At 39.8% G+C, this 13,841-nt stretch overlaps 1 protein-coding gene across 2 annotated transcripts in view; it reads left to right on the plus strand.

Moving 5' to 3' along the window:
• The window catches only part of SUPT3H (SPT3 homolog, SAGA and STAGA complex component), a 706,568-nt gene extending 693,680 nt beyond the window's left edge, over positions 1-12,888 (plus strand). For both annotated transcript variants that reach the window (XM_036767517.1, XM_036767518.1), the window contains exon 12: positions 11,700-12,888. In XM_036767517.1, coding sequence (XP_036623412.1) covers positions 11,700-11,741 — 42 coding nt within the window. In that variant the 3' untranslated portion in view covers positions 11,742-12,888. The remainder of the gene's footprint in view (positions 1-11,699) is intronic.
• Positions 12,889-13,841: the final 953 nt, after the last annotated feature.

Genomic DNA, 13,841 nt, shown 5'->3' on the forward strand with positions numbered 1-13,841 from the left:
TGATTAGGGGTCTCACAGCACTTTATTCCCTAGGGTGACAATGAAATCGTAGAAGAATTGTGCAGTGAAAAGAACACTGGATTTGGAATCTAAGGATCTGAGTTCAAATCCTGTCCCAACCGCTTATTACCTAAGTGACTTGGGCAAGCCATTCATGTTCTCTGGGCTTCCTCATCTCTACAATAATGGGGCCAAAACAGATGACCACCAGGCTCCCTTCCAGCTCTATATCTCTGCTCCTTAGAGGGAGTACTCACCCCAATGAAATCACAGATGGTTGAAGTGATTCACAGATGTTCAGGACATATCGATTTAATCTGCAGGTGTGTTTGTTTATTGTGGATTTGCATTTAGAGTCACAGAAAGTCAGCGTGGTATAGGGCCAGCCTCAAAGCCAAAAAGACCAGAGTTCCATCTCTGTTCCAACACAGAGAAGCTGTGTGACCCTGGGCAGATCCCTTAACCTCTCAGAGCCTCAGGCAGCTGTCTAAGACTGGAAGGTACACAACAGTTGCTAATATACATTGGGAGAGAGAGTCCCTTATTGAGATCTCAGCACATTGATGAAGTCATGGACCCAGACCAGCCCCACCCCAAAAATAAATAGTCCAGGAGATTTTGTGATAACCAGGGATGCAGGCCCACAGGTTTGGAACCCCCGCTCTTCTTGACAGTGCACATCAGATGACTTCCCACCCTCACAAATTGGACCAGATTGTAAAAATCAGTCTTCTAAACAAAGCTGTCCATTTTAGAAAAATTCTGACAGTTTGTTTCTCAGCTCAAGTACGAGGGGAGTGATTGCACTACATAAAACAACACTTCATTCTTGCTCATTGTGACTCTCGATAGTTCAGTCCACTCTTGATTGTCCAGGGCCTTATTATCCAGGCAGGGGTTTCTCCAGGTCTTGTGCATCTTCACAACCCCCCTCTTTGGAGTCCCTTACCATGTAGGCCATTTAGGGTTTGCTGGCACCCAACAGGCCAAGACAAGGGAGAAGGGGTGGTGGACCTCAAGCTACTACATTTCTGGCTTTGTGAGGTACTGTGGTTTAAAAAGTTGAAATCTACTTTTTAAATGAAGGTTTGGGGATTATCTATATTGGAGTAAACCTTGCTTTTCCCATCTTTAATAACAACAGATAATTAAGATTTTGTAGCACCAATGACTCCCATTTACTGAAAGGAAAGCAGTCTCTGATACTGGGAGGACTTTTGAGAAGTAACCTAGTCGTGTTTCAGAGATAGTAGAACCTGTGATAACGTGACCTGTACTTTGGTTAATCTGGATATCTCCTGCAAGCCAAATTAGCCACTCCCAAACATAGCTACCATAGACTAACAAAGGCCTTGCCCACTGGTGGGGTCATTGTTTCTTCTGTTCTTCTCAGTCATCATTACTCTTGGGGTTGGGTTTTTTTTTAGGCTCTATTATCACAAATGGAGTTTGTGGAACCTTAATTTCTCCTCCCCCAGTACTGATTGCTGCCTCTTTTCTTATTCTCTGTGGTTTGGTTTTTAATGCAATAGGCCTTTGCAATTCCATTGTTTGTTTTTCTTCTTTGCCTCTTATCATGGCTGTCCAAGGCCTGAGTACCTTGAAAATAGAACTGAATAATATTGTACCAGAGCCAGAATAATACAAGAGAAGTTTATTTTGTTAGCTCTTCCATAAAGTGTAGCTGTTTATCAGAACAGCATCATTTTTAGCAACTGGGTACTTGAATTTTAAAATTCTGGCCCCAACAAAACAATTTGACAGTTTTGTTTTAGAAGACTTGGATACCGTCTCTCTGGCACACAGAGCAGTTTAGCTTGATTGATGCAAAAGTTTACACCATTGGCAGATAAACAGTGAGTGGAAGCCCAGAATTGATCCCAGTGGAAATCCAGAGCTGATCTCATTGTAAGCATTCTGGTACAGTGTTGCTCACCCGTGGCTTACCAGGTTGCTAATTTATTTCCCTCTAGCAATAACTGCTTGTGGTCAGACTACATAGGCAGTGAGTGTTTGGTCCGAACCCAGTTCTCCTTACGATGTATTATGTCTCAGCCATAGTTTGCATACTAGACACATATGGACATTTGCAAAATTGTTCAAGTATCATTTCATGTAGGTTAACATTTTTTAAAAAACAAAAACTATTGCATAGCTCATTGTGCGTATAGACAAGACTTAAATTTTCCAATCTTTGCACATCCATAACACACACGCACACAAACACACACGCACACTCTTACAGCTTGCAATAATTGTGTACATCTGTGTTTTGATTGTTTATAACATAAGGAAGCTAAAGAAAAGTTTGGCCTTACTGACGTGAGATGAACATTATGAACTGTATATATGTATGTATATAGATTATACAAAACATACTGGTAAGGACTGTTTACATAAATGTAGCACTTCCATAATCCATAGTAGAAAGTGAACCAAAACTAAATTTCACAAGAATTTTTTTTTAAAACGACACTGCCCATCTTTAGGTACTTAGGCTAATTATATATTTTTAACTCCAAATAACTTGACCCATCCTTGCATGTGATCTGACTGAGAAAGCTAGGGAAACAAGGCAAGTTGTCTTTTAATGACCACATCTTAGAGTTGACATTTTTATGTCCCGAAAACCTCAAATAAGCCCAGAATGACTTGTTTAATAACCCAAAGAAATTCTGATTCTTTAATAAAATAGGAAGAAAAAGTGAAGGTAGATGAGAGCATATTTAAAATGAGAAAACTCTTGTGTTTTAGTGGTTCCAGGTTATTTGAAACAGAACACAAGCTAATGCTACATCCTTTTCTTCCTTTTTTTTCATTCTGGCAGCCATTGTCACATCAAGAATGCCTCTTATTCAAAGGGCAGGCTCTTTCCACTGTTCCTAAATAAGGGCTTATACTACCTGACAGTTGGTTCTCAGTGATTTTTACAGGGTACATATAAAGTTGGAAAAATACAAAGACAAAAAATATAGACCAAAAAAAGATTACAATTAACCATGCTACAGGTCATATGGTTCAGCTTACAGTCTTTCAAATATCAAGAGTCAGAACAAAATTATCAGAAAGGAAGAGTCCCATGGTAATGTCACAAACAAGATATGCCTATTTGTATTTACATTTGCTAATGAAGTTCAGCCCTGGTTCTTTCTTTGATTGGGAAGGCTCAAGCTACCATTTCAATTTCTTTTGCTCTAATTCAATCACTTGCCCACCCACAGTCACTAGGGCAAGACAGAGGGTCACATTTTAGCTTTTAAAGAACAATTGCCTTACTCTGATATGTTGCTCCCATGCTACAGAAATTTACATTATTAAAACAAAACAGCATGTTTTTCATAGTACAGGCAACTCCCTACACTATTGGAGGGGAACAGAAGAAGGGTAAAAGCATGCATTAGAATGGAAAAATAGGAGGTTTAGAGTCAGAAGACCAGCTCTGCCACTTACTGCCTGAATGACCTTAGCCAAGTCTTTGCCTCTCTCTGGGCCTCAGTTTCCTCATTTGAAAAATGAGTGGAGTTAAACCAGATGATCTTGGCTCCCTTCCAATTTTAAGTCCTGTGCTGTTCAGTTTTGTTGCCATAGAAAAGAGAAGGCCAAGTATAAACAGGAAAGGGGAGGGGGAGCAGAGTGTGTGTTGTTGTTCAGTCCTGTCCTACTCTTTGTAACCCAATTTGGGGTTTTCTTGGCAAGGATATTGGAGTGCTTGGCCATTTCCTTCTCTGGCGCATTTACAGATAAGGAAACTAAGGCAAGCAAACAGTTAAGTGACTTGCCCAGGGTCACATGGCACATAAGTGTCTGAGGCTAGATTTGAACTCAGGAAGATGTCTTCCTGACTTCAGGTCTGGCACTCCATTCACTGCACCATCTAGCTGCCCAGAGAGTATATTATGCCAGAACTAAAAGTCCCATCTGCAGTTCCTATTTAAACATAATCATAATTTGTTTTTTGCTGTTGTTATTTTTTTTTGTTCAAGAAGAAAGCTAGTAAACCTAGTAGAATTGAGGAATAAATGCCTTTTAAAAATGAAATTCAGTGCATTCCCCAGTTCTCCAGTTCATCTACCTACAACATATTTCTTCAAACACAAAATCCTTTAAATCTATTCTTCACTCTTTTAGGACAAACATAGGCTTCTCTTGCCCAGAAAGAGTTCCCAGCCTTTACTTCCAGCTAAAGTCTAGTGTTTTGAACCTGGTACATACTTCTTTCTCACTCTCCAGTCCTCTACCTTGTTCTATAAAACCTGCCTTGCATGTCTGAAACAGTGATGCAGCCAGCAGCAACTGGACTGGCTCCGGTGGCCTACAAATGATCCCAGATGCAAATCTTCTGCCCTTCATATAGTTGGGAAGTTGACCCTTCTTCATGTGTGGGTGGGGTAAAGGCGGGGACTGAGAAGGGGTACTCTGGAGCTTTTCATTTTTCTCTTACCACTGGATTTAGCCCAAATCGGCCAATTCTAAATACACCCATGCACAGCCACATTATTTTCTCAGCCTTGAATCAGATTATGAGCACAGTTTTCCCTAAGATTTCAACCAGAAACACATGGTACATGTTTAACCCCTTTCAGGTCTTAAAAGCTGGATGTAGTTTACTAACTATAGTTATCCTAATACCTTTCAGCCAAGGTTATCAGCATCTTGGAAGAGGAAGTTGCAGAAGTATGGAGAAGTGAAGGATTTCTCCTGAAGGCATAGGGAGATAGTATAAAAATGAAGAATAAAAACATGCATTCCCTAAACTGCTACTCTGACCATGCAATCCTAATAGACAGGTCATAGGTCATAGATTTTGAGCCGGAAAAGACCTAAAATATAATTTAGAGCAACTTCATCATTGCACAGATGAGGAAGCTGAGGCTAAGAGAGGTTAAATGACTTACCCAACATTACACAAGTAGGATGGAGCAGAACCAGGATTTAAAATTCAAACTCAGGATTCAAATTCCAACCCTAACCCTAAATCCATTGCAATACAATGAGTCCTTCCTTATGTGCTCTGTGGAAGCACCCCTGCTACCCGGAGAGCTGGGATGTGAGGACCTCTGAGTCCAACCCACTGTTCCATTCTGTACATCTCCATACTTGTTCTGACCCAATTTTAGGAATCATTCACCTGTTGTTGGTTTTTGCTATGTGAATTATTAGCTCTCTTTAGTGGCTGTAACTTAGATTAAAAAGGCATTTAATATTCTGTTTTATCTCCCCAGTTCCTCTTTTTGAGGTCACTCCTGTAGATACTTTATTTAGGGGGACAGGTAATGGGCTTGGCCATAGAAATTTCATCAGTGACTTTGATATTCACTGGTATATAAATTCTGTCTACCCACTTAGACTGGCAGCTCATCCCTAATTGACCATTTTGGAGAGCTTTCTGTGACACTGAGAAGTGACTTGTCCGTGGTCACATATGCTTTGTTCTGACACTGTCGGCCTAAGCACCCTAAAGTCCTACCATCTTGGCCCTTCTTATAGATGTTGCTTCTGTCCCCCGGCTCCAGACTTACACTAGAGTGACTTTTACAGGTCACCAGGGGCTGTGGTTTATCATTGTTCTTTCTGTCTATTGGTCCCTTTCCAATTCACTTAAGGGACCTCATAAAGGGATGACCTGAATGGCCCCATTTTTACAAGTAGTTTAACACCTTGTTATTGGCCCCTTTTCTGTAATGAGGGCCAAGGCTTTCAAGGAGCAATTGCCTCACAGAACCAACACGTTCCAATATGCATTGGAATACATACAAATCATCCGTAAATTCCTATTTCACTGTGATATACAATATTGCTCCATGGTCAAATCACCTTTCCTAGGTAGTAGCTCTGCTTCCTGTCATCTGCAGGCAAAAGAAAAATATTGAATAGATGGTCCATAACTAAGAAATGTTTGATGTAGATAATGTTATCTGGGTAAAGGGTACAATCTATAGGTTTTCATCTCCCTTTCTTTCCATCCCAACTTAGTCTTCTCCTCCCTTTTTGTTCGGTGTTTGAGATACTTGTTGTTTTCTAGGAAACTCAAGAGTGTCTGTTATACATCTTCATGTCTTTCAGAATTATCATATAAGGATTCAAGAGGAGGAAGAGTGCAAAAAAAATGAGCCCAGAGTAAATTTTACAAGCTAAAAATAAACCACAAGAGCTTGAGCCGTGGTGCAATGGAAGGGGCACCAGGGTTACAGACTAAGGAATTGGGTTCAGATCCCAGCTCTGTAATCTGCTCCCTGTTTTACATCCAGCAAATCACCTAAGCCTCAGTTTCTTCAGTTGTAAAATGAGGGGTTTTACTTGAAAAATCCCGATCTTTGTTTTCTCTTATAATGTAGGAAAGCCTTTGCACAAATAAACAGTAATTTTCACTTGAATCTGGTGTTAACATCCTCATAGACATACTTCATGATAAGTAGAGTTCTTTATGCTGAAAACAATGTTTCCTTTGGCTTAAGATGAAAACATGTTCCCTGAGAATATACTAAATGGAGGACAGCTAGGTGGTGCCATGAATAGAGTGTTGGGCCTGGAGTCAGGAAGACTCACCTTCCTAAATTCAAATCTGGCCTCAGATAGTAGCTGTGTGAGACCCTGCTTGCCTCTGTTTCCTCATCTGTAAAATGAACTGGAGAAGGAAATGGCAAACCACTCCAGGATCTCTGCCAACCTTAAATGGGGTCATGAAAAGTCTGAAACGACTGAAGAACAATGACAGCATCCTAAATAATGATGGCCCACGAGTGTATTGGCAAAGCAAAATGAGGGTGCCAGCCTGGGAAAGGAGACTTGAAAATTTGCCTTGGATAAGTCTCCTGCAGTGAACTGTATTTTCAAGTTTGCACATTGTGATTTGCCCAGCTCAACACTGACATATTTCCAGTCAATAGCATCTGTGTCTGCCTATCAGTAGTAGTGCAGATGTAGTCCCACAGAGCAATGTTTCATCACACACAATGGAAGATACCCTCGTGAGTTTAGATAAAAATTAGGAACTACATAAAAGCTAAAGTTGATTCTCCCTCCTTCGTGCCTCATAACTATTCTGCTTTGTTTGCCAACTTTCAGAGATGCTTAACATGCTTTTGAGTTTTATCTCACCACAATTATTACTGGATATACTAGTAACAGAGCACAACATTATCACCCATCAATGATAAAGCTGGTGGTAGGACTAAAATTTTAAAAACCAGTGTATATAAACAAGCAAGTTGGTTGGCTGTTTGGACCAAAAGTTTACTTAATTGTGTTAAGTATTAAACAGGGAGTAGGGGCTCTCAGTTGGTTTTTTTGTTTGTTTGTTTGTTGTTCCCATTAAACCAACCTATGAAATTATTAAGAGGAAAGAGAAACAAAAGTGACTTGAGAACTTTCATGGAAACTTATAAGACTACAGGGAAGAAATTTCACTGGAGTGGGGAGAAGGGTGACACAGTTGGGACCTAGTGAACTGAGAAACTCCAGCCTACAAAGCACATTTGCAACAGGTACAGCTTATCCATTCATTCATCGTTCAGCAAGCAGGGAGTGTATGACAGGTGGGGGGGACAGAGACACTAAGAGTGAACAATCCCTGCCCTCAAGGAGTTTACTTTCTACTATGATCTCCAAGAATTGCCTTAGCACTCTGAGGTTCAATAATGTGCTCCAGAACACAAAGCTAATACATCCTCTGTCATTTCATACATTTACAGTTCCTCATTTTACTGATGGGAGAACTGAGGCACAGACCGGTTAAGCTTCTTGTCCTGGATCACACAGGTTTTGGGTCAGACCGGGAACCAAATTCTTCCTAATTCCAAGTTATCCTATTTCCAGTAAATTAACTGCCCTACTTATCTGAATAAAATGTTTAAATATGGTTTTGTAGGAAACATTTATGGCATAGAAATTCACAAATAGCAAAAAGTTATCATCTTTCATCTTCAATAATTCATTCGTAGTTTTTCAATATGGGAAATGCTCCAAAGATGGAGAAATTCTCATAATTCCCTTGTTCAGGCAAAACAACAATGTGTGTACATGTCTTGTTGTAGATGGTACGTAGATTTTGAATTATAAGATTTTCCATTTCACATCTCTAAAAGCTCTACCACACCAGAGTGAAAATTTACTGAGACTGAGCTCACATCTAAACCCAACTGACAGCAAACCCCTGGGCCCGTGGTCGTTACCTCCCCAGATTCTAGGAGAAAGGCCCAAGGCTGATTCAAATTCAGACTAGGCTACTGATTATACTAATGCTTTTCAGTTTAATTTGATGCTGAAGGAAAGAAGTGGATTCACAGAGCTGGAAGGGACCTTAATAATAACATCAATAATTGAGATTTATGTAACACTCTGAGATTTTTTTACAAAGCATTTTTTTTCTCCATTTGTGATCCTCACATTAATCCTAGGAAGATAGAGGCTATTATTAGTCCCATTTCACAGATGAGAAAACTCAGGCACAAGGAATTTAAGGTACTTGCCAGTCATCAGACAAATAGGAGCTGTTGAAAGCCAGATCTTTCTGACTTCTGAGTCCAGAGCTCCATCTACTACACTGTGCTGTCTCTAAGGAAGACACTGAAGCCTCGAGAAGAGAAATGACTTACTCAAAGCCAAATAGAGAATTATTGACAGGGCTAAGACCAGAACTCCTGTCCCGGTCCTGTTCTCTTCCTACCTCTTCACACTGAGCAACACCCCAGGAGATAATTTTATGAAACTACCTTCATACCCTGTATTTCCATTTTATTCCTTTTCTCTTTGTTTTAGAACCTAACACCAAGAACATGTAATTTGACTCCTCTCAAAGTTGACGTGATGATATGTGAGAGCAGTATTTGTTAGCTGTTGTTCCAAAGAACGAATCCTACTGGTCCATGTTAGAATATTCATTCCAGTCCACACCTGTCATATGGCATGAAGCTATGGGAACATGAACTACAGTGGAAGACTCTTGGAAGAGATGTTCAGAAAGCGACCTTTCCAGTAGCAAGGGGAACTCATTCACTAATGGCCAGCTTGGAAACTTTTTAACTTGATTATTTCTTAGGTGAACCCGGCCAAGCCAACAGCTGCCTTTGAGCCAAAAACCCTTTCCTGAACAGGGCAGAATTCAGCCATTTACCTTTCATAGGAATCCAGCTTTACACTCAGGTTCATTTATCTCAGTGTAAACTGCACAGGCATTTTAAATATTATGTTTATGTTAAAGGTTGTCACTGTGGTTGTGAAATTTAAAAATATCAAGGTCAAGGAGCTAAAAGTATTATTTTGGCATGATACTTGGCGGCCATAGTGGAAGGGGCCACTTCAAGGCCCGAGGCTCCCTTGCTTGTGGTTGTGGGGAGACACTTTATCCATTTCTGAAAGTTATTTGTGGCTCTCTCAGAAACTAATTTAACACTATTCTTCAGTACACAGGCTTGAGGGGAAAGTTTGATCCAACTGGTCCATGTTAGAAAATTCATTCCAGTCTAGAAATGGAGTCTGGTACAAGAGAGGCGTAGAGCAAGGGCGGCAGAGAGCTCAGAGGAGGGAAAGTAGAAACACGTTCTGTGCTCCCACCTTTCCTGATCAGCTCATCAGGAGTGAGCTACGCATGGGGAAGGCTCAGCCGGCTCTGCGAGAAGAGAGCAGCGTGCCCATAGTGGAACAAGTGCAGAGTAAGGATTAATCACAATACCTGGAGACAATGAAGTTAACCAAATGTTCTGGTGAGCTAGAAATCCTTGTTTGTTTTTGCACTTGTTGACAGTTCATCTAAAATGTGTATCATCGATAGAGTCTTACAGTTAGAAGGCACTGGATCAGCCATTTAGTTCAACCTCTGCCCCCTAAAACATCCTTAAGAGGTGGCCATCCAGCCACGGCTAAAATGCTTCTGACAGGGAGGGAACTCATGCTCTTAGTAGTCAGTCCGTTTCAGTCTTTGACAGTTATCATTCTTAGAAAACTCTTCCTTATGTTGAGCTGAAATCTGTCACCCTGTAACTTCCCTTCTTCTGGCCCCAGTTCTGTCCCTGGAGCCATACAAAGTAAGTCTGTTACTCTTCCGATATTTGAACATAGTTATCATGCCTCCCATAAGATTTTTACTTGAGGCTAGGCATGCCCAGTTTCTTTAAACAATCCTGATCTGACGTGTTTTATTTTTACCTCATCATTCTGGGTAAGTTTCATTCAGGTAGTATCCCTTTTAAAATTTGGTGGCCAGATCTAACACAATACGCTAAATGTGGTCTGTCTGAGGTAGGGCACATTGAAACTATTGCCTCACTTATTCAGGACACTCTTTCTGGTAATGCAGACCAAGATCACATTGGGGGGGTTTAGCAGCTACACTATGTTCTTTGTTGGGATCAGCTACTCAACAGACTACGAATTCTATATCAACATCCAGCCCACATCTTCCCACCTTGCCTAACAGAGCATCATGAGAGACTTTGTCAACTGCCTTACTGAAATCTGAGGATATGAATCTGTAACATTCCAGTAATCTAGTATCCTTGCCTTGGTCATCATAGCATACTTTGTATCGTTCAGTCATTTTTAATGATTAAAGATTCAGCAGCGCTTCAGTGTCATCATTTGAAACATAAATTCTTCCTGGAGAGTCTTAGCTGGAGTCTAGCTGTTGAGGATGAGATCGTTCACCTGGGTATCTACTGACCTCAGGATGTTCCCTAGAGGTTTCTAATTTGTTTTTGTTCATTAACGTCCAATTCTGTAGCACTCATTTTCCATCATTTACATCTTCTCCGTCAAAAGTGCCACATAAGCCAAAAAAAAAATAATAAAAATCACCAAAGGTCTTACTGATAACTTTACGTATTTAAATTTTTGGATGTTCTGTATTATGGTTTGCAGTAGGGTTTTAATTCCAAAGACTTGGGTTTTTATTCTGCCTCTCCCCAGGTCTGATTCTGTGATTTCAGACCAGTCACCTGAACGGTGTGCCTCTCTTTCTCTATATCATCAATTGAAGGAAAAGTGACATTTCACTGTAGTCTAGAATGAAAAAAAAATGCTGACTTGTCTTTTTAAATTTGAATTTATTATGTCTCTGCATAAGCTTGAATTTACTACCTATTGTTTCCATTTCCTCTAATGAAAAGATTGAATCCTACCCTCTATATACAATCCATCATCTTATAAAAGATCAAAGTTTCTCCTGCTGTACAGGGCTCCTCTGAGCCCACTTTATTTGGGGTGAGGCAGGGGGTGGGAAGAGAGAAAGCAAGAGGACTCGATTAGTGTCTGTTTACATAGCTTTGGGCTGGGCCTATAAATTAGCCTTGGGAAGACTATAATGAGTCAGTGATTTATAGACTATTAACATACTTGAGCTAGAAGTGATTCTCAAGCATGGTGAATAGAGAACATATGCCTATAAAGGACCAGCAGATTCAGCACAACATCCCTTCCACAGAGCCAGGCCCAGTCAATTAACAAAGCGGGATGTCATATTGTTGCATATCTACTGCTTGCCCGAAATAGAAGCACTAACCACTTGTTAACCACACTGATTTTTTTTTTAATAGACGAAGCAGTTGCCTATGGCTTCCCCACTAGAAATGTTCAGATTAAGCCCACTCTTAAACTGCAGCCAGGATGGTCTCCAAAACAGGAAGGACGTTCTGCTCTCCTGGCCTCCTTTTCCTTGTTGGAGCTGATGTGATAATTCATTGCAGCTTTTCTTTCTCTTTTGACAGAGTGCCTACCGCAGAAATGGAATGACTTTCTTAGCCTGCTAATGCAGCCGTGGATATGTCTACAGCAACAGGAAGGCAACATTCTATTGAGGTGATTGTTTTTGCCCAGTCGGTGGAGAGGAGATGGGGCAGAAGTACAGGTTGAGTTCTCCGTCTGCTAAGGGCCTGCTGGTTTGTTGTGACTATCAGCAGGCTGACTCCAGCCCTTTTCCAGCCCCCTCAATCATTACTCTTGTTTACCAGAGGGATCATTGAGCTAATTAATGGCAGGATGTTTGGGACGGTGTGTAGGTGGACAAGAATGCAAATCACACAATTTTGAAATTTGCCGTAGATTTACTGCTGTGGGCTCCCCTGTCTAAAGAACCATGGTGTGTGTGTGTGTGTCTGTCTGTCTGTCTGTCTGTGTGTCTGTGTCTCTGTGTCTGTGTCTGTGTGTGTGTGAGTGAGTGTGTTGAGCCTGCATATTTTCATTGATACATTTTGCAATCCAACTTTGGGACAAAAAGAAGAGAAAAAAAAACAGCTACAACAACTTTTCTTTTTGATTTTCATTTATGATATCTCCTTTCTTTAAAATGAATGTCCATATTGGGAATAGTAATGCTCAGACCTTACTCATCCATCTGGCCCTGTCCCTTTCTGACTCTTAATTTCTCTTCCCTCAGTCTCTCTACTCTCACCACGGTTTAATTTCTCTGCCTCCTTCCTTCCCTCCTGCATTTCTTCCAGCCATTCTTCCTAGTTTTCTCTTTTATAACATTTATTCTCACTCTCAAATCTAAGATTGGAAAATGGTACCATTTCAGGATTCACCAAGGCCGGGAGGACATTAGAGAAGGAAAATTATTGATAGAAGTATGGGATACAGGCCTTGAAAGGCCTATCCAGAGGGCTTGATTTTATCCATTTATCTATTTCCTACCGGTGGCTCTATATTTTACCCTTCACTTAACATGCTTTCTAAACTAAAAATTATTGTTATATGTTTAAAAAATAATGTTGGTTCCCTATCAGTTTGTAACACTTGTAATTCTTTCTGATTGAACTTGTTACCAATACTCATAGAACTTGGGTAAGAGGAAATTTGTCCTCAATTGTGTATTTTTCACAATTCTGTGTTTATCATTTCTGTATGCTTCTAAGAAACCTTTGTGAAGAATGAATAAAAGTGAGAAAAAAAATCATTTATCGTTGCCTTGTTGTGACTAAATACTTAAACTATTCCATAACAGTTGCATATGAGATCGCTCCATATTTTCTTGTCACTTTACTCTCCTTTACCTGCTGAGTGTTGCTACTTCTGGAAAAAATCTGAATGTCAGGAGCTGAAAAGCAGGATACATAATATAGTAAGATTTCCAAAGGGCTTTGATGTTCCATCTGTGCTTGTTGAAATGTATGATTAAACTTTTCTTTTTATCATCATTCTTATTTTTCTTGGCGTCCCTAATCATGGAAAATTATAAGCTTGCAGTAAACATCCCAACTTTTAAAAGGACAGCATTTATTGTATTTGGTTTCAATCTGCCAGGCTTATAAAGAGAATAAAATTCTCAGGGGCTGTTTTTTTCACATCAAAATTCCTTTTCTAGATCTATCACTCCTTTCCCCCTACCACCACCACTTTTTACATTTAAAAGCATGAATGAGACAGAAAATGTAAGTATGGGATTTTTTTTTCATTTTGTTTTACCTGATGTACTTGAAATCCAGAGAATGAAGACTCAACACACATTTCTCTCAGAAATATGACAGATCCATGTTTTTGTTGGTCTGGCGTATGTTTGTCTATCTTGAACAGCCTGACAGGTAATTATTTATAAAATCTGGTTTTGCCCAGTAAGTCCATATAATAACCTTTCACTTTTCAACATAAACCAGTGAGCTGAATTTAGAATAAAACAAGGCAGTTTATGTCTATCCTAGACTAGCCTAGATATTCTCACAATTGCCCAATATTAATTTTTTAAATTCTTAATTTTTTTTCTTTTCTATATTTGGTTCTTTCTCTTTTATAACTACATAGTTTTTAGAACTGAAATATTATTTACTTAAGCAATGACACAATAAAAGAAAATGATAATTTTTCAATAAGAAAAAGTTGGGGAAAATGGAACTTTTCAGAAAATTGTTATCTCT

This window comes from Trichosurus vulpecula, chromosome 7, assembly GCF_011100635.1.
Source record: "Trichosurus vulpecula isolate mTriVul1 chromosome 7, mTriVul1.pri, whole genome shotgun sequence".
NCBI lineage: Eukaryota > Metazoa > Chordata > Mammalia > Diprotodontia > Phalangeridae > Trichosurus > Trichosurus vulpecula.